Source organism: Pogonomyrmex barbatus, unplaced genomic scaffold (assembly GCF_055798465.1).
Source record: "Pogonomyrmex barbatus isolate J1 unplaced genomic scaffold, ASM5579846v1 scaffold9, whole genome shotgun sequence".
Classification (NCBI taxonomy): Eukaryota; Metazoa; Arthropoda; class Insecta; order Hymenoptera; family Formicidae; genus Pogonomyrmex; species Pogonomyrmex barbatus.
In genome coordinates this window covers 7450436-7472887 of record NW_028297193.1, presented here as the reverse complement: position 1 = coordinate 7472887, position 22452 = coordinate 7450436, and the positions used below count along the sequence as shown (strand labels likewise).

General features: G+C 39.0%; 1 protein-coding gene across 5 annotated transcripts in view; it reads right to left on the bottom strand.

Moving 5' to 3' along the window:
* Positions 1–22452, bottom strand: part of Vinc (vinculin) — a 162715-nt gene that overhangs the window by 69582 nt on the left and 70681 nt on the right. For all 5 annotated transcript variants that reach the window (XM_089085083.1, XM_089085080.1, XM_089085082.1 and 2 more), the window contains 4 exons: positions 18270–18361; positions 18052–18145; positions 2641–2765; positions 1637–1876 (listed from right to left, as the gene is read on the bottom strand). In XM_089085083.1, coding sequence (XP_088941209.1) covers positions 1637–1876; positions 2641–2765; positions 18052–18145; positions 18270–18361 — 551 coding nt within the window. The remainder of the gene's footprint in view (positions 1–1636; positions 1877–2640; positions 2766–18051; positions 18146–18269; positions 18362–22452) is intronic.

Sequence of the window (22452 nt, the reverse complement as noted above, 5' to 3'; positions counted from 1 at the left end):
TTTCGAATTCTTTTTTAGCGATGGCAAAACGATTTGGCACGGATCTCCGCGATTTGCATGCGACTGGACAACCTGGCGTTATAGCAATGTAATAATATGTTTGATGTTTGATTTTTTTTAGTCGTCCGCTGAATCGAGTTATCTCTGAATCACGCTAATAGTGCGTGACACTTGGTTGCCTCAATAACTGTTTTGATTTGCGGGACCTCTTCACTGCTGCAGCGTCTCGGGACCTCCAATGACATTGTTTAGTCGATAAGCTGTTGATTTTTGAGATCGATCATTAAATCGAAAAATGATAAAAAGTTCGCTCCGATTATCAGTTTTTTGATATCTGTTACGATGAATCTCCACGTAAATATTTTTCGGAGGCCTAGATTTAGTATGAAGATCTCGACGCCATATGTATGAAAGATTGTATTGTTTGCCGCCGCCAGTTCAAAGAATGATTTTAGGCGTGGCCCACGGAGGAGTCTTCGTGGGAACACACATAAATTTGCCCATGTCGACAAGATAATTAATTTTTGTTAATTTATCAGTGACATACAGGCGGCGTGTTTGCTGCTCCATTCACCGTTGTTACTAGAGGGTCGAACCGTTTCCCTGGGAGCAAGGTAATAAACATTTCTTGGCCTCCTTGCTGAATTTTGAATGATGTCAACAAATGCTGCTGTTGTAACGAACACCGAATGTGTTCGGGAGTCGAGTATTCCTCCTTATGTACCGCGTCCGACAAAATTTGACCGCGCGAAAATGGTTGACATTGAACGATGCCTAGCGGCGGATGTCGCGACCACCCGCGTAGATGAGTCAGCGCGCGGCGTGAGAGCTCGCGGATGCCGTAGTGAATGCTGCGCGGGGCTTACACGCAGTGCCGTCAGTAATAAATGTTTTTAAATATCAATTTTATTCTCGAAATTAATTTTTTTTTTCATTTATTTACGATCTTATATTACAGCTGTGACAGCTTGATATTTCTTCACATTTTATTTTATTATTATTTTCGTAATTAATTAATTAATAACTACATATAAAAAAATAAAAATAAGAAGTAATTGCAACAATGACGTATGCAGAATTGTTTATATCAATTTCAAGAATAGAATTGATGCTTGAAAACATTTTTACTACTGTGCAATGTATCGTGCGCGTCAATTTCGGACAATGTTAATTTTTAATCCTTTCCATTTCAGTCAAAAACTATTGTAGTCTCAATATTTGGAGATATTAGAATTTTCATTTCGAAAAGACCTCACTGCCATCTCAATCTGCCATTAACGAGAGTCACGATAAATTAACATATCAGTCATTTAATGCATCTGTCATAAGATACCACATACTTAATTTTAGTTTTTTTCTTAAAAATTTATAGTCAATCGATTTAAAATTTTAATGTAATTTTAATTTGAAAATGTTCTTTAATTTTTAAACATTTTAAAACATTTTAATTTTTTGATCATACTTCCTTAACTATATTATAAAATTCTTTTCTGAAATATTGATACATATCAATATTAAAATAATGTTAATAAATAAATTATAATAGACAATTTTAATAAGATATTGATATAATTACGATATGATTACATATCGTAAGATAAGATATTAATATAATTAAGAATAATAATGTACGAACCGTTCGAATGCGTTTATCAGTACATTCTCTAGCGAGTTCCTTTGCAAGATGGGTCACTTCCTGAGAAGCTTCTGCAATAGCTTTGGCGCATGCAATAAGATCTCGTTTGTTACCACCTTCGCCTCTAACTAATCCTGATAATTTGCCCATTAAAATAGCCATTTTCTTTGCCGCAGCAATAATTTCGTTGTCTTTGCTAGACCATTGCCGTACCTCTTGATGTAAACCGTGGGCAGCCATCTACAAAAATTTCATATCTTCACAAAATTCTTCACAAAATGTACAAAACTTTGTTATACAGAGTGATTCGAAACAATTTTTATCCTCAAAATGTCGTATTCCTGACTTCACTTTCAGACAATTTTTCCTTTTCCAAAATTTTGTCCGAAGCTTAATTCTTGAACTATTAAAATAAATAGTTGTCGTCACGGATCAGATACGAAAGGTAGCCAGGACGGCGTAATTCACCACCAGTGGGCGTTACGCGGGGTACTTATTGTGATCAAACAATTAATCGATTAACCGGCTACAAATATACGCATTAAAATGTTTTTGAGAAAAAAAAGTCGTCACAAAATTAAGGTAGGAATACAAAATTTTCAGGACAAAAGTATTTTGTTAGCGTACATTCTCTCTCTCTCTTTCTCTCTCTCTCTCTCTCTCTCTCTCTCTCTCTCTCTCTCTCTCTCTCCTCTGCCTCTCTCTCTCTCTCTCTCACGCATACATTCACTTAATCATCGAATCATCTTTAAATTATCACAAGATAATAGTAAGTGTATATAGGAGAACGAGAGAGAGAGAGAGAGAGAGAGAGAGAGAGAGAGATCATATTAATGTGTATGCATATACTATTATTTGTATTATTTGTAACCGGTTAATCGGAAAAAATTGTTTCGAATCACCATGTATAATCTTATATAACCTTATATAATCTTACATAATATTTAAACAAATATATCAAATATATCAAATATAACAAATATATCAAATACAATTTCTCTTACCATTATTGGTTGATTGGGTTGAGGAGCATGCATAAACATTTCTTCTTCATCGTCTGTTTCAGGAGGTGGAGGTCTCGGAGGTGGAATATTGCTTCCAGGTAAAGGTGGACGAGGAGGTACTACTTCTATACATATAATGAATAAATATATTATTTTTAAAACTACATGTCAAATTTTATAATATAATTACTGCACAATTTCCTTTGTTGTATAGAAAAAAGTCAAATACATATATTATACATAGAAATTTAAAACAATCTATAAATAATCATAATAAATAAGATTCTGCTTTTTATGATTAATTATATACATCGTCATTACAAAATAGATTTTCTTTGTACATTATTCAGAGCATAAAAATGTTTATATATTTTATGAATAATACTAACCGTATACGCAATAAATAAATTATTACAAAAGTAAGTTCATCATTACAATAATATTACTATTTACCATATATGTAAAATAATTATTTTATATAAATTTTTCATATATTACATTATTAACAAAATATTATATATTATGCTATTAATAAAAATAAAGAATAGAAGAATAGAAGAAAGAGTTAACAAATCAAATTATAGGAAAACAAATGCAATTAAATAATCATTACTTCTGAGTAGTCATCGTGGTCATATTAGAATCATGACATCATAGGTGAAAAATGACACAGTAAAGTTTAACGCACTAATTTTGTAAATAAAGAGATATAAAGAAATAAAATAACACATGATGTGACTTTAAGACACTTGTGAAAATGGCTGCTATCCTTCTTCTTTCTGATAATCAATAAATATGTGGGGAGAGGGAGCACAATCTCCCGCTGCGCAGAGGGGTGCAGGAGAATAGCTATACATAAAGGGGATTGCGCGACGCAATAAAGAAGGATACTGGTTAACGCCAGCGTGGCGCGTTGTGACGAGTAGGCGAACGCGTAACGAGTAGGAGAGCGCACAAGAGGGCATGCGAGCGCACGACGCAGCGCGCGAAAGAGCGCGGCATTGAGAGCGAGAGAACGCGCGAGCGCATGGCATAGCATGTGAGAGAGCACGAGGGCGCACGGCCAATGATGCCAACTCGGGACCGCTTACAGCACGCTACAGCACACAAGCGAGCGGTCGTGTACGTGTGCATGCCGCACTGCGGCTAGCGTCAGAAGGCGGCAGAAGGACACAGACGTATTCTTTGTTGTCTCTTTTTTTTCCGAACGCTTCTATCATATATATGAGCGGCCATGCTATCGTATTCGTCATGCTAGTATTTAGACGCTTATATATTTATACTACATGTATATATGTATATGTATATATATATATATATATATATATATATATATATATATATATTGTGATCCATCGCCCTTGAGGACAGTCTCTCGCAATGCAACTTATGGAAGGTTGGGCGCCAGGCACGAGCACGTACCACTTACTCGCTCGAAAATTGTAGCTGGATGTTACGCAATAAAATCCGGATTCGTGAAAAAAAATAATCCGGCAGCTCGGTTATAATTGGCAGAGGGAGGGGAGGTTCACGGAACGAGGCACGAAAGAGTAGGAATCAAAGTCACACACACAGGTTGATTATCTTAAGGCAAGAACAGTTTTTTGGTCCGATAGATTACATCCGTCAATCATAAATCCTTGCGCCCGCGACCCGACAGCGTCGCCTAGTCTCTCGAATCTTGCAACAGCGAAATTTTTGTCCCATGAGAATCACACACTAAACAGAATATCATAACGATATGATATCCCACTCAAAGGAACGCGCGGCAACAATATCGCCGATTCGATCATGCTTTCGCAGGCGGCAATCGAACTCACCATAAATACGTTAAACTGTTACAATTAGAGAGTTTTTACGCCACGCGGACGATATATTCGCGACGATATATTCGATATCGTATTCTTACAGAACCATACGCGCGGCAATTAAACACAATCCATACAAGTACTACAGTGCTGACTTTCCGCGGGTGACGAGGGCGAGAGAAGATATTATAAACGACTCGAAATCATATCTTGAGGAAGGCACGCGACCGGCTCGCGAGATGAACAATAGCGGTGACGCAATATTGTCGCGACCACGAGGAACGCTTCCCCGCGAAAGCTTCCCCGACCCGTGCAATATCTCAGATCCGCGGGCGAAATTGATGGCTTAATAATGATGACGTTCGCCTCACGTTCGCCAAACGACAACCTCTTTTTCCTCGTTCCTTCAGCTTCGATAGCTCTTTTTGTGACTTGCGATATTGGTTTCTGCGTCCACTTACAATTACGCGCGAACGGAAAGTATCTCATCCTTGCGAACTCTCGCGACACCGTGATGGTTGTCATCCCCTCTCTGCGTATCGATCAGAGCCGCTAGATTTTTTTCGGCGCGGATCCTAGATGGTCCACGCTTCGCTGACCCCGCGGGAGATTCGAAGGCGATCCTTTACTCGGCCGAGTCTGCGACTTCCGAGGATCTTTTTCCGGTACATCGATCCTTTCGGTGAGAAGTGGCTGTCTCTCCCAGCTCGAGTACTCATCCTCGTGCTTTTCAGCTCGCTTTCTTCTGTGTGAGGTCTCTTCGCTATTTCACGAGAAGTGGCGCCTTCCCTTTTGTTCGCCGTTCGGTCCCCGCGTTGTATGGGTCAGCCTCTCGACTGAAAATGTCGCGCTACAATACGGGAACTGGTATGCAGAGAGAGAAATTCGGCAACTATGTAGGATGATATCAGGCGATACGACTTGAGTAGTTCCTTGCACCCGGTGGCGATATCTTCTGCGTACTCAATCGTCGTTAGCCGTCAGGAGGCAGTGATACACAAATCTCGTGGCAGCCGTTAATCTCGCTGCTATAATCTAGTATAACGGAAGCAAAACTCGAAACAATAGTAATAAAACAACAAAAGACAAGGAAATTCGCGCAATTACGCACGCAGTTCGTTTTATTCGTAATTCGCCTGCGCTCTCACTCTTCCTACGGGTGAACATAGGAACCAGAAATGCTCCGGAATTTTTAGCTAAACCTTGTGGTGGGCGGCCTCAGAGCACGTCACAATATACCAGGTGTATGCATAAGTTTTTTCCGGTTTAACTAAGAGATCACTTTTCGCCAGCGAAAAGTACGCAGCGTATTAATTTGACACATACATCATTTTGTTCGTCTGACATTTAAAACTACAAACACACACAAGTTGAGTCCGCCAAAAACTAGCGTCTTTGTTTTATCGTTCAGTGATCATGTCGAATTTTGTGCCTGAAAAAGAACATTTGCGGCACGCATTGCTTTTTTTATTTAATCAAAAGAAAAAGGCTGTTGAAAGTCATCGTTTGCTGGTAGAAACATATGGTGAACACGCTCCATCGATTAGAACATGTGAGACATGGTTTCGACAATTTAAAAGTGGTGATTTCAATGTGAAAGACAGTGAGCGCTCTGGTAGACCACAAAAATGCGAAGACGAGCAATTGCAGGAGTATTGGATGATGACCCAACTCAAACTCAACGGCAATTAGCAAAAGCATTACATGTATCACAAGAAACAATCAGCAGACGTTTACGAGCAATGGGAAAGATCAATAAACTCGGTAAATGGGTCCCACATGATTTGAATGAACGTCAAATGGAAAATCGCAAAGTCACTTGTGAAATGCTGCTTCAACGTCACGAAAAGAAATCATTTTTGTATCGAATTGTGACGGGTGACGAAAAATGGATTTATTTTGAAAACCCGAAGCGGAAAAAATCGTGGCTTTCACCTGGCGAAGCCGGTCCATCAACACCAAGGCCAAATCACTTCGGTAAGAAGACCATGCTCTGTGTCTGGTGGGACCAGAGCGGTATTGTGTATTATGAACTCTTGAAGCCCGGCGAAACCGTTAATACACAACGCTATCGCCAACAAATGATTAATTTAAATCACGCATTAATCGAAAGACGACGGAATGGGCCAGAAGACATGGCAAAGTGATTTTGTTACACGACAATGCGCCGTCTCACACAGCAAAACCAGTGAAAGACATCTTGAAATCGCTTGGATGGGACATCCTTCCGCACCCGCCGTACTCCCCAGACCTGGCGCCATCTGACTATCACCTCTTCGCATCAATGGGGCACGCGCTCGCAGAGCAGCACTTCAGCAATTTCGAGGAAGTTGGAAAATGGCTCGACGAATGGTTTGCCGCAAAAGACAAGGAGTTTTTCTGACATGGTATTCATAAATTACTTGAAAGATGGGCGAAATGTGTAGAAGCCGATGGCCAATATTTTGAATAAAAAAAAATTAATTTCCCTTGAAAATTGCGTGTCTTTTTTTACTAAAAAACCAGAAAAAACTTATGCATACACCTGATATATATATATATATATATATATATATATATATATATATACTATTATATATATATATATATATATTATTATATACTTTATATATTAAAAGAATAATTTCTTTTTTCTTAAGTTATCTATTAATAGCTATTATGTACTTGCAATTAGCAAAATAGGAAATATTAACAGAATGATATGAAATAGTATGAAACACAAATTAATTTTTAATTCCATATTTTTTATATCGATAAGCTTTTCTTTCAAAATCAATAACAAAACTTTTTAAACAAAAGGCAAAAAAAGGCAAGGTACATATCGGCCACTCTCGGCCAAGAGTTCTATTATTTATTAATTATTTACGCTTCTGCTTTTCTCTTTTATTTCTCTAATTATTTTTAATATCTTTTTAAATCTAATGTGTTTCTAGTATTTAATTTAAATATTTTCTACATTCATTTTGTACATTATATATTTAGTTAATTAATAAATATAATTATAATATTTAATTCATAAATATATATATATATATATATATATATATATATACATATTATATTCATAAATATATAAATGTATATATATATATATATATAAAAGCATAGTATAAATATACAGAAGCGTCCAAATATGAGAGCATGACAGTGGCCACTCACATACATGATAGACGGCGTTCGGGAAAAAAAGAGACAACAGAGAATATGTCTGTGTCCTTCTACTGCCCGACGCTAGCCGAAGTACGGCAGGCACACGTACACGACCGCTCACTTGTGTTTGTGTATCGTAGCGTGCTGAACGGTCCCGAATTGGCATCATTATGCATGGCACTGAGAGCAAGAGAGCGCGCGAGCGCACGGCACAATGTACGACAGCGCACGACCGCGCTGTGCAGACCACAGCCTCACACACACACGCGATACACGCACACACAGCGTTCGCGCGTGCAGGCAGACGATGTACAAGATGTCGACGCGCATAAGATGTCGCACACAAGATGTCGAGGCATAAGATATCGACCCGAATGACTGAGAGACGCGATGCGACGGCCACAGCAACGGCATACGCGACTTTTGGGAGCCCGTACGTACGAAGGCACCGAAGGCTAAGCCGAAAGTGCTAGATACCCGCGTGTCGCACAGAAAGATGGAAACTATTCGATGCGAGGCGTGAGCATCTGCTTCCTGCAGTGCTGCCGGCGCGGCACAGCAAAAAGTAGCGCGAAACTGAGACGGGGAAGCGAGGATACCATAGCCACTCCTCTCTCAGTGAACTTCACGGGGAGCGAAAGGCACGAGAAATGGACTCTTCGTGTAGTCGGAGGCGACTAGGCCAGGTGATCCGAGGATTGGGTTGGCTGGAGTGCTATGCTGGTTCATCCGATGATAAATAGGCTGGTTTAAAGGAGTCCGCAGAGAAAATTTTCTCTGCTCCGTTTAGGAGAATGACAAAAAGTTTGTCATCGAAGCGCTTAATGACTTGCGGGCCAGTGTAAGTTCTAATGGTTTCTTGACAACATCTACTCGTTTGAATGCGAGTAAGAGATGAGATCCTGGAGGATGAACTAACGAGATTTGGTATGATATGTCATAGGGGAGGATGGCTTTAATGTGATCCCTGAAAACTGGCAGGAACTCCTGAGGATTCGCCGACAAGTCCTGGATGACGAAAAATTCGCCCGGAATACGCAGAGCTGTGCCGAATAGAAGTTCAGTCGGTGAGGCGTAGAGATCCTCTTTATATGCAGTGCGGAGATCTAAAAGAACTGAGGCAGAAACTGGGGCTATGGAATTTCTTTGTTGCACATGAGTGGTGTTTTGAGCGTTTTGTATCAGCGTTCTAAGATACCATTGGACTGTGGGTGATACGGGCTCGAGTGGATTCTATGAGGTCCGATCATGTTTGTCAGCGATGCAAAAAATGAAGATTCGAATTAGATGTCTTCGTTGTGATTGTAAGAGGTGTATCTGACAGATCCAATAGTTGTAAAAAACAGAGGCTACAATGCTGATTTGGATGTCCTTAAGCGAAATGGCAGTAGGCCATCTGGAAAAACGGTCAGGCAATATCTGAGATAGTATCTGAGTCGTCTACTTGTGACAGGATGATAATGTCGAGAGGGATATGATTAAACCGGCCGTCGATTTTGCCGGGAGCACTATGATTGTGGTGATGGATTTTGGCCTGCTGGCATGGAATGCATTCACGTGCCCAGCGCGTCTTTCTCGAGGCTCGGCCAGATGAATTTTTTTTTGAGCGCCCGTGAAGTGGCACGGCCGCTAGGGTGGAAGAGGTCGTGCATGACGTGGAAGGTCTGCTGCCAAAGAGAGCTGGGTAGATAAGGACTCATCTAGCCTGCTGAGATGTCGCAGAAGATGGAGTGCCCGTCGACATTAAGTTTTTGAAGTTTGAGCGAAGTGCTGTCCTGCAGGGAGAGTAGTTCGTTATCCTTGGATTGGACTTCGGAAATGGTGATTCCAAGGTTGTGGGCATGATGATTGCGTTGATTCGAGACAGGGCGTCTGCCACAGAGTTTTTTTTAAGCCAGAGTTTATTTTTGCCAGAGACGTGAGGGAAGTTGGTGCAAAATTGGGAGATGTAGTCCAACTGTAGTCCAGGCGACGTTAGCGAGGTGAAACTTTTTCGCAAAAAAAGAGCGTTTGCGCAAAAGCGAAAATAGACGGTGGTCGGATGGTGAATTGCCTGCCTTCCAGGATGTGTTGAAAGAATTTGATGGCAGCAAAGACTAGGTGCTGTAATTGAGCTCGGTTTTGCTGAGTTTTCTGGAGAACCTTATGGACTTCCAGATTTCATCTTCAAATTGCTCGAGGGAAGCTAATGAATCGGAAGTGTCCGTGAGAGTGAGCAGAGTCATTGATGAAAGGAAGATTGAACTAGTAGCTGAAGTGAGACTGGTATTGCAATCGATGAAGGCTTTGTTGGTCTCGAAAGTCCATAAGATCTTGCGCTTGTCTTTTTTGGTGGCATCCTGGAGGTAGGCGCACAGAAGAGCCTGGAGTTGGGCATGCAGCATCTATAATAATTGATGAGACCCAAGAAACGACGGAGATCTGAAACCGTGTCTTGTCAGGTTTGAGGTAGGCGAATAAGGCTTCGATTCTGTTCGTGGATGGTTTGAATTCATGAGTGTAGCCATGGTGTAGCCAAGGTAGATGAGCTCTTCTTGATATTTGTCTCGGTTGATGGTAAGCTGGTATGAGTGCAGGAGGTCGAGAAATATGCTTTAAGATGCTGAATATGCTCTTCATGGCTTTTCAGTTGAAAACCACGAATCAAGTCGTCGATGCAACTCACGAAGTCAAAACCACTGAAGATGTTGTCCATGTGGTGTGGGAAAGTCTAGGTGGCGTTGCAGAGATCAAGGGGCATGCCAAAAAATTCAAAGAGGCCAAAGAAAGTCGTGACGGCCGTTTTGGCAATATCTTCTTGGGTCAATTTAGGAATTTGGAAGTAGGTTCGCTCGAGGTTGATAGCCAAGAAGATATGCTTGCCATATCTTTGGAAGATATCATCAATACAAGGTATCGAGTACCTGTCGGGTACCTATCGAATATTGTCTTTGTGTTTAACTTCCTATAGTCATCTGTTGCGCGCCAATCGCCTCATTTTTTCCTGACCATGTAAATGGGGCTGGCCTATCGACTACTAGAAGGCCGAATGATGCCAAGGTGGAGAAGGAATTCAAAGGCTTCTCGTGTCGCCTAAAATTTTTGCCGGAGAGTCTGCGAGGACGCTCAGCCACGGGCGGGCCAGTGGTGATGATGTGATGTTCCACTGGGCAGTAGAAGAGAGAGTCCTTGGTCGAAGCGAAGTCGGCGAACTCATCAAAGAGTTTTTGATAGATGGGGACAGATGGGTCGTGAGGAAAACTGGGGTGGCCAGTCGAGATACCGAAAATTTGAGTCTCGCAAAGCTTGCCCTGGCTGGAGAGCGAGCGAATCCAGGAGTCGCTTCTTAGGACGAGGCCGTAGTGGCAGAGAAAATCCGTTCCAATGATTGCGGATTGGATGTCGGCGATAGTAAATGACTATTTGAAGGCACGACGAAAGCCAAAGTTGAGTAAGAACTTTCTCGCCATAGGTGTTGATAGCGGAGCCATTGGCAGCATATAATAGGGCGCCGGAGGATTTAAGTTGTCTAGAGACTGTGTGTTTGGATCCGCCAGAGAGATGAACACTGAGTCGATCAGGAACTTGATATTTATTGCACCAATCGTGGAGATGTAAACGGAACTCTTTAGTGTGCAAGGCGCTTGTGTTGTTGTTGCTGTCGACAGCTTGCTCAGTTTAACGAGTTGGCAGGAGAACTGGCTTTGAAGGAGTAAGGCATCTGATGATACAATGTTGGGCATTGGCCGTATTTTCTATGATAGAAACAGATTCCCTGAAGCGAGATTCCCTGAGAAGAGCTTCTTAGACGAGAGCGTGGTCTGTTAGCATGCTGAGGCGAGGCTGAATCACGTTTAGAGAGAAGCTCACGGTTTAAAGCGATGAGCTATGCCAGGGAACTTTTGATTTCGACGAGGTGGCTGACAAGTGAGTCGTAACTTGGCAAGGGCACTGAGGCGTATTTAACTGGAGAGAGCACTCTCTTTAGTCGATCGGTATACATGACATACGAGCTGCTACCTTCCAGCAGTTAGTCTGTTGCAAGAGCGAGTTTGTCGAGATTGAGTGCGCTGAAGATTGCTGAGGAAGCGTTGAGTATTGGCAGGAGAGAGAAAATCACTTGATCCGGAGGATTTCCTCAGAGACTCTGTTGCCTGATAGATTTCGCATTTAGAGCAAGACCTTTGATGATTTCTTGTCGCCAAGCTCGAGTTCGTTCAGAAGTTTCTGCAACTGGTGGTCTGCAGTATCAGTGAAACAGACAGATGCTTTCCTTGATATAAGTGTATTTGTTGGAGACGGGTGGAGCTCTAATGATGTCAGAGACCTCCGCAAAAGATTATGGATCAAGCGCGCTGATGACGAGATGGTATTTGCTGTCGTTGGAACGAATGCAGTTCGATGCAAAGACTGACTCAATCTGGAAGAACCATAAGTCTGAATTGGATTTTCAGAAGGGGAGAAGTCGACAGCTGTGAGTCGCGTCAACGTTGCCGTCTTTGGGTTCTGAGCCATGGTACTGATGGACCATGGCTGAAGAGTGAGAAGCGGTTGATTCATGGAGGGCAAGACACCGGCGAAAAGATCCTCAGATTGCTATTGCGGTGATAGTGGGCGAGGCTGATGAGTGGTGTTGCTGGAAGCTGTACGGTGTGGAGGCGAATGGCTGATCATCGTAACACGGTGATGAAATGCATACTCGACGCCGAATTGAACGAGAGGACCATAACACTTGTGATGCGTGAGCACTGCACTGAACTTCGCGGCAGAAAGGAGAGATAGCCGGTATGATTTTTTAGAGTGTTTCTTATATTTAACTCTGTTATGTGTATAACTCGACCTCTAGATTGTTACAGTGTAGTCTTAGATCGGGAGCCACTGTGGGGGATCACAATCTCCCGTTGCACAAAAAGGTGCAGGAGAATGGTCACACAAACGAAGCGTGACGCAATGGAGAAAGGCACTGGCCGACGGGACAGCGCATCGCGACGAATAGGAAAGCGCACAACGAGTAAGAGAATGCGTAACGAGTAGGAGAGCGTATAAGAGGGCGTGCGAGCGCACAATGCGCGAAGGAGCGCAAGAGCGCGCGGCACTCAGAGCGAGAGAGCGCACGAGCGCACGACGCAGCGTGCGAAAGAGCGCGAGGGTGCACGGCACTAAGAACGAGAAAGCACGCGACACACGGCACAGCGTGCGAGAGAACGCGAGGGTGCACGACATCGAGAGCGAGAGCATGCGAACGCACGGCACAGCGTGTGAGGGAGCGTGCAAACGCATGGCGCAGCGAGCGAGAGAGCGCACGAGCGGACGATACAGCGCGGGAGAGAGTATGAGGATGGGTGACACAGCACACGAGAGAGCGCACGGCGCAGCGCATGAGAGATTACGATAGCGCGCGGCACAGCACGTGAGAGAGCGCACGACCACGCTACGCAGATAACAGCCACACGCACACGGGGCAACACGCACACAGAGCATTCGCGCGTACCGGTAGACAATGCACAAGATGTCAATGCACGAGATGTCGAGGCACAAGATGTTGACGCGAATGATTGAGAGGCGCGAAGCGACCATAACAGTGGCACACGCGACTTTTAGAAGCTCATACGGATGAAGGCACCAAGGGCGAGAACACTAAAATAGCCGCGCGTCGCGCAGGAAGATGGAGATTACTCGGTGCGAGGCGTAAGCATCTGTTTCCTGTAATGCTGCCGGCACGGCAAAAAATGGCGCGAAACGAGACGGGGGAGGGAGCCAAGGTGCCACGAATAGCTGTAAAAGGCACGTAAAATAAAGCTTGTTGAAGGCAGAAAACACACAATTTAACAGCTGTTAGAAGTAGAAAAAATGCTTTTACATATAATGTCAAAAGATTTTAGCTACTGCCCATTTTTAGCTACCACTCCCGAATCTGATAAGTACGAAACAAGTCACATCTGCACGATTAAGAACATAATAACGAAAATATCTGTAATAAAAAATTTCGTTGTCACGTCACTTATATAAAGATGAATAAAGACAAGGATAAGATGAGCAAGGATGAATGAACTTCTATTTTTCACCGCGATGGTACGTCTCTACTGTCAACGCGAAATTCTTAGTTGAATACTCAGAAACCTTAATGTTATGATTATAATAATCTAGCATCCATATAGCATTAAAAACAAAAATTTTATTTATTTTAAAACATAAAACAAAGTTCTTAGAAAATATTTCTAGATACAGGGTGGGGAAAAAAAAGTCGGTACCTGAATAACTCGGAAAATATAAGTTTTATAAAAAAGTATTTCAGATAAAAGTTATAGGACTTAAGATCTATTTATTGATCTTAAGTTGACCTTGGGGGCCAAGATCAGGTCAAGGTGACATCATTTTTTTTAAACGGAACATCCTATTTTTTATTTCAGAATCTAATAGCTAGCAAAATCTCTTCAAAACACTGTAAAAAATATTTTTTCATTAAATAAGATATTTGATCAATAAATCACGTAAAAGTGTAAAATAATTCTTGAAATAATGATCACTGGTTCAGCTATCGAAAACAATTAGATTTAGTGATCTGGTGATTTCTTCTCTAGATAAGCAGTGTACCATTATTTCAAGAATTATTTTACACTTTTATGTAATTGGTCAGTTATCTTATTTTTTGGTATTTTTTACAAGTTTTAAGAATATGAAAATATCATATTTTTAAGAAAAAAGTACAAAATAAAGCTGTACGACACAAGAAACTTTTTACATGTTATTTTCTCGCTTCTGATGCCATAATTCGATATGATTGTAGTGAGAGAATCGAGGATTATATAATAAAAGCAATCATTTCTACCAATTTATTTAAAAAATTTTTAATTTACCAACACGCACCGACATACAAGGTGAGTTTTAATGGTTGTCTCAACGTTTTATATCATAAGAGATAATTATCTGCAACAGTAATCCATTAAGTAGTCAATCATGACAGTTGCTTGGATCAATTTTATATACATATTTCTTATAGAATTGTACAATTGTATTTTTCTATAAGAAGCGGTATTGTGCTGAATATTTTTGACATATAAAAATAATAAAAAATTAAAGATAATTACAGTGGACCTCCACATCACCCTTGAAGTTTCACTTTTGATTTTTTAAAGTAGACCTTCGCCTAGAGTCATATTGTATCACATATTTTTATGACTTATTTTTTTGGTATGTAAGACTCAAACAGATACACTGAAGTCATATTACGTAAGAGCACACGCAGACAAAAAATTACATCAACGTGTGACCGTGCGCAATAATGTCCACAATTATATCATGTTTTTACTTGAACATATGCTCAAAGTGATTTCCCTCCATCCTCTCACAAAATAAAGCCCGTTTCAAAATTGCGCCACGTATCCGGCCATATATCGTGTTGCGTAAATCTGCTCTTTAAGATGACTCCACAGAAATCTAGTGGTGTAAGGTCTAGTGAAGGTCTAGTGAAAAGTCTAGTGAACGTGGTGGCTATTCGTAAGGACCATGAAGAGCAATCCAATGGTTACCGAATTTTTTATTTAATACCTTTCGCCTTGGCAGTGTGCGCAGAATGATCGTCCTACTGGAATCATATAACACATGATTCCAGTATCTCTTTCAACAAGTCAACAAGATCATCTCAAAGAAATTTTCGGTATTCTTTGTGTTCGAGAATGAGTCTATATTCTCACTGAGAGTCTCGCGGAGGAGTCTCTCTAGATGGCAGCACCTCATGGACGCTCATGATTAATGCATGATCGTCCGAAATTAACACTTGGGCGCGCTGGCATTTTTTTCTTCATTGCGTGCACTCAGTAGAGCTCTCGCGTGTTTCGGCTATCGTGCATAGCACGGAATAGATCTTCGTTCTCGTGGTTTTCTCAGTGATATAATTATTAAAGGTTCTAATCTCAAGAACTCTCTCATCGAAAGGTTCAGTGAAGTGAAATGATAAGAAGTGTTGCTGCATTCGCTCAAGACTACATCCTCAAGACATCCTCAAGACGTGCTCGTGGTGTTCACGTGACCGGCCAGTGAATCCTTTCTCATTTCTCTGATCATTGGATTTGCTCACTTGAAGAGCATTAATATAATCTTAATATAATCTCTCCAAAATTTACGGAATATTTTTTGGCTCATCATTTCGGATTTCTCATAAACTTTAGAATGGTGTCTGCTATCTAGTGTCCAGCTCGTAGTGTCTCAAATATTCTTATGACATTATACTTCTTAACCGTTATATTTTGTCTGATATTTTTCGATATAGAATAAGTTAATCGCGGCATAGCTTCGTTCGGTACTTCGCACGGGCCCAGTTTTATAAGAATTATCACCCTATCTAATTTTCAAACACTTTGCCATCGATTTTGCCATCAAAAAGGTGTGGCTCTTAATATAATTAATAATATGATCTCCGAGAATATCCGCCCAAATGTTCACCTAACTTGTATGACCACTGTATGCGCTTGCTGCATCCAGTGAGGAGTCTCGATGACCCAGTAATGTAAGTTATGGCGGTTGACATTAACATTATTATGGAAAATACATTCATCCGAAAATATAATAGAATATGTTTAGAAAAATAATAATTTTCCTCATTCACATTAAGGAACTACCGACACTATTTCAATCTACGAGATTCATCATTAATATGCAGCTCTTGAGTTAGGATTATTTTGTAGGAATAGAAGTGAGCCGATTTCAAAATTTTACATACTGTTGTTTGACTAATTCTTTGATAACGTGTCACAGCTCGTGTACTGATGGTTGGATCATCAGTAACTATTTTATATATTTGTTCAGTATTTATGTGGCGTGTTCGCCCTGTACGAAGTACGGAAATAATAATAAAAGAACATAATATTTAAAATTGCATTACTGGAAAATCTTATAAATAAATATGTACTTGCAGACTTGATAGGTCTAAATTGTCCATTTTTTCGTATTTTGATTCTAGCCTCATAAAAAATTAGTACGGTTGTTCTCGTTCTGGGTATTTACGAGCATAAAGTCTCGCCGCTTCTCGCGGCCACATTCTCCATTAAAATTAAAATCCAAATTAAAATCATATCATTGTTCGCACATCTCACTGTTCATAAAATTATGAGTCATGTTAACTGCACGATATCTCATGTTTTACATCATGTGTGAAACACACGAGATCGAAATGAGACACCGACTAAATAATTTACTGGGATGAAACAATAGAAACAATTGAATAAAACAATAAAAAAACGATAAAAGAAACAATTAACGATCAAATCCTAACAGAAAATTTTCTTTTATTTCCGTGGGAAACTTTGAAAGCTTAGCTCGAACTTTGATGTTCAAATATTTATTTATAAATTTTTCTAGTAATATTGATTTTAAATATTGTGTTTTTTTATCATTATTTCCATTGATTCTTTTCATACGAGCGATTCAATAGCACACAGGTCATCGCGCGGAATTAAGGATAAACTCAACTAGAAGATAATATATAGGGCTTTGAAATCAGTTCATTTTCATTCTTGTAAAGTGATCTTAAGCAGCGTTTTTACGCAATGCGACCCGCTAATGTTGAAGATAAAAGAAAGAATTATATGAGCTTGCCATACAACAAGTTCAAAGATCTTGCACTAGATACGTAGCGCAATTTTAAAAAGAGCTCTATTTTGTGAGAAGATAGAAGATCACTTCCTCACACACATATTAAAATAAAAATATGATATAATTATAAACATTGTTGAGCATGACTACACGTATAATTTTTCATCTGCAGGTGCTCTTATGCAATGACTTTAACGTATCCGTTTGAGTCTCATATACTGAAAAAATAGATTTTAAAAATATGTGGTATAATATAGATCCAGTCAAAGGTTCAATTTAGAAAACCTAACGCGCCAAGAATGAAACTTCAAGGGTGATGTGGAAGTTATTATCTTTATTATCTTTAATTTTTTATTATTTTTATATGCCAAAAATATTCAGCAAATACCGCTTTTAATATAGAAAAATACAATTGCATGATTCTATGAGAAATATGTATATTCATAAAATATTATCGATCCAAGCAGCGATCATGATCGATCGCTTAATGGATTATCATTGCAGTCGATAATTATCTCCTATGGTAAAACGTTGAGACAACCATTAAAACTCACCCCTATATATTCTTAAATCATGCCTATAAATTATAAAATTATACGTAATTATATTTATAATAATTTATATTTTATTAACCAGACTTTTTCATAAAAAATTTTAATTATATGAATTAATTATTAAAAAATTATTTGCCAATCAATATCATTTAAAAATATTGGATAATATTATTGAATGATTGACTATTGCTAAGATCAGTTTATGAATATAATTATTATAAAAATAACATTATATACATAATTATATTTAATGTTACATTTTTTAAAAAAGTATTCGTTTTAGAGAATGTTTCTATATATATATATATATATCAAATCTAAAAACTTACCATCAGTAACATGTAATTGTGACATTTCTAAGGGTGATACTAGATCTGGCTGGCTTATAATAGCTTTACGAACTTGTCCAACATTAGCTAATAACTACAAACATAATGACAATAAAATTCATATTAAATCCATATTAAATATATAAATTGTATATCCATTAAATATATAAATTGTATATTGTCACATTTTATGGAATATGCTAATAAAAAATACATACTGCGCGATTATTCTCTTTCCAACGAGATACTGCAGTGTTATCATTGATATTCATTGCCACTTGTTTGGCATCTTGAACCATTGGAGCAACACCTATTAAATATAATGTGTGTGTATATGTGTATATATATATATATATATATATATATATATATATATATATATATAGAGGTATACATATATGATATGATGTGTCTATATATATATATATATATATGAAGATAAATTGAAAAGTTTTCGACCTGAGAAAAAAACATTTTTTTGAGCCAAATGAAATTTATTTCTCATTTATTTCTCATGATCTCTCTTCAATACACTTGGTCCAACATTTTTTTACACCTTTCATTTCTTCAATATAATAATTTTCATCTCAATTCGAAAAATAGTTATTAATGGAATGTATCACTTCAGCATCTGACAAAAATTTCTTCCCAAATAGCCATCTTTTTTAATTTAGAAATAAGAAAACATCGATGGGGCCAAATACTAGAGAATACAGTAGATATGTAATTAATTCGTACTTCAATTCATAAAATTTCGCAACTGCTAATTTGTGGGCCGATGCATTATCCTGGAAAAAGAGAATTTTTTTGGCTAAATGCGGATATTTGTTCTTGATTTCCATGTCCAAACATTATAATAATCCAGTATAATATTCTTCGGTGATTGTTTTATCTTTTTTCAGACAATCCACAAAAATTATCCCATGGGAATCCCAGAAACTGGCTATCATCTTGCCAAGCGATGAACCTGCTTTCACTTTTTTCGGAAACGGCTCATCCTTTATAGTCCACAGTTTGACTATTCTTTTATCTCTGACTGTAGTGGTAGACCAAAGTTTCGTTGACAGTAATAAAACATAATAAAAAAATCCTTTTCATCGCGCTTGAAACATTCAAGATATGATTGTGAAATATCTAACTGATCTCGTTTTTGATCCACAGTAAAGAAATGCGACACTCAATGCACACTCAGCTTTCTCATACTTAATTCCTCATATAAAATGTTGTGCGTATAAAATACTAGCAACCTCCGCTATCGATGAACATGATCGATCACTTTATCTGTTGTTGCAGTTTTTGGTCAGAACATTCCTCGTCAAAAATGAGCGTCCAATCACGTTTAAATTTAGCAGCCCAGATTTTCACGGTTGTAAATAAAGGAATAACACCTCCATGCACTGAATCTAATCTAATTCAGCTTTAATTTCCATAAGAGTTTTCTCTTTCAAATGACGAAATTTTATCATGATACTCTAATTTCTCCACTGTTGACAAACCGTCACTTTAAAAGGTTGCCAGAAACAAATTAATCGCTAGAATGACATAAAACTTAGCTCTTTGTATTTATTTCAGTGATAAATATTGAAATTTCATTGAAATCATGTTCCGTCTTGATCAAGTTGAAAACTTTTCTATCTACTCGTCTGTACGTGCGTGTGGCGCGCGCGCAAGTGTGTGTGTGTGTGTGTGTGTGTGTGTGTGTGTGTGGTGTGTGCGCGCGCGCACGTATTATATACATATACACATATATACATATAGGTACATACATATACACATACATACATATATACAGGATGTCCCGCACTGTCCTTATCGCTCGTGAGAAGATAGACGGGAACGAGATAAATGAAAATGTCTTATATCATTTTGCGATATTCGCAATAATTATCGAGTTATTAAATATTAAAGTTGCACAAATAAGAGCGCGCGGGGAGAAAGCGCCCGTGTGACCTGTAGGACAAATGGGAAGAGTGAGCGGCGGTACTATCCTTTCCCTCGCCTCGCGCGCTCCGCCCATCGCCGAGCGCCGATGGCCATTGTCGTTACACTTACCGTCCTACGGGTCAGACGGGCGAGCCGCGCGCTCTTATTTGTGCAACTTTGATATTTAACAACTCGAAAATTATTGCGAATATCGCAAAATGGTATAAGACATTTTGATTTATCTCGCTCCCGTCTACCTTCTCACGATAATGACAGTGTTACGGGACACTCTGTATATACACACACACACGCACGCACGCACGCACGCACGCACGCACGCACGCACGCACGCACGCACGCACGCACGCACGCACGCACGCACGCACGCACGCACGCACGCACGCATGCGCGCGCGCGCGCGCGCGCACACACACACACACACACACACACACACACACACACACACACAGAGTGATTCAGAACAACCCCGTGTCCTCGTAAGGACGTACTTCTGAATTAATTCTGAGACGATTTTTCCTCTACGACAATTTTGTCCGACGCTTACACTTTAAATTATAAAAGAAAAAAGTTAGCGAATAACGAGACGCGTATGGAAGGTAGGCAGGGACGGTACAACTCACCGTCCGACGCAGGCGATTACTGCAGGGCGTTCGCTGTGTTTGCCATACGCGATAGTATGCACCTATGCGATTTCTCACTTTCTCTCTCTCTCTCTCTCTCTCTCTCTCTCTCTCTCTCTCTTTCATTCACTTACCTTGTAAAGATCTCTATGATATCTTTATACCATTGTAGCTTGACGGATGAATTTCATCGTAGATGAACGATGCCCCATGTGACAAATTACAAACACACACACACACACACACACGTGCGCGCGCATCACGCATACACACACACACACACACACACACACGCGCGCACACGCACACACACACGCGCGCGCGGGTCAGTACTATTAATCACCACTGGTTAATTATCCCGCCAATTGAAAATTATTACAAAAAACGCGTTACATACACAGCGCACATAACCCGTCGCGGACTCCGCGACGGGTTATGTGCGCTGTGTATGTAACGCGTTTTTTGTAATAATTTTCAATTGGCGGGATAATTAACCAGTGGTGATTAATAGTACTGACCCGATAGATTTGTTCATAAATGATTTTATCGATCAAGTGCGTGAGTAAATCCGTGAACATGTTGATAATTTGTAAAAGAGAACTTTTGATTACTGTGATTATATGTAATGTGTATTTCTTTCTTTCAAGTCATTTTTAATCATCGAATAATTAATCAATAGTGATTGATAATAACAAACTAATAAATTCGTTCGTAAATAAGTCATTCTATCGATCAAATGTGCGAGTATCAAGTGAGATCAAGTCAATGAAAGACTGTGAAAGTATTGATACGCGATACAATTTATTAAAGAAAATAGTTCCTGGCTTATTACTCTGTGTGTGTGTGTGTGTGTGTGTGTGTGCGCGCGTGTGTGCATGCGTGCGCGTGTGTGTGTGCGTGTGTGTGTAAATTTGTCACATGGGGCATCGTTCATCTACGATGAAATTCATCCGTTAAGCTACAATGGTATAAAGATATCATAGAGATCTCTACAAGGTAAGTGAATGAAAGAGAGAGAGAGAGAGAGAGAGAGAGAGAGAGAGAGAGAGAGAGAAAGTGAGAAATCGCATAGGTGCATACTATCGCGTATGGCAAACACGTCGACGCAGCGAACGCCCTGCAGTAATCGCCTGCGTCGGACGGTGAGTTGTGCCGTCCCTGCCTACCTTCCATACACGTCTCGTTATTTGCTAACTTTTTTCTTTTATAATTTAAAGTGTAAGCGTCGGACAAAATTTTCGTAGAGGAAAAATCGTCTCAGAATTAATTCAGGAGTACGTCCTTACGAGGACACGGGGTTGTTCTGAATCACCCTATATATATATATATACATATATATTATATACAGGGTGATTCAGAACAACCCCGTGTCCTCATAATATATATATATATATATATATATATATATATATATATATATATTAGATTATATTTTAATATAGAAATAAAAATAAATAATATAGACTTATTGATAAAAAAAAATATATATATATCTCATAATATAAATTATAATTATAAATTATAATTATAAGAAAATAATACTTTTTTCAAGTTTTCCATTAATAAATTTTTTTCTTCAAATTTTAATTTTTTTCTATTAAAATTAGATAAACATATCTATTTAATATTAATATTAAAACAATATTAAAACAAATATTAGTTTTCAAATATATTTATTAGATATTAGACCTAATTAAATAAAAAATTATATTTTAAGAAAAATTTCTGCAAGAAAAAACAGAAGTTTTACAGTTTAAAAGAAAAATATAATATATATAATGTATTTTTTAATAATAATTTTTACAAAAAGTTATTATCGATTCTTTAAAAAAATTAA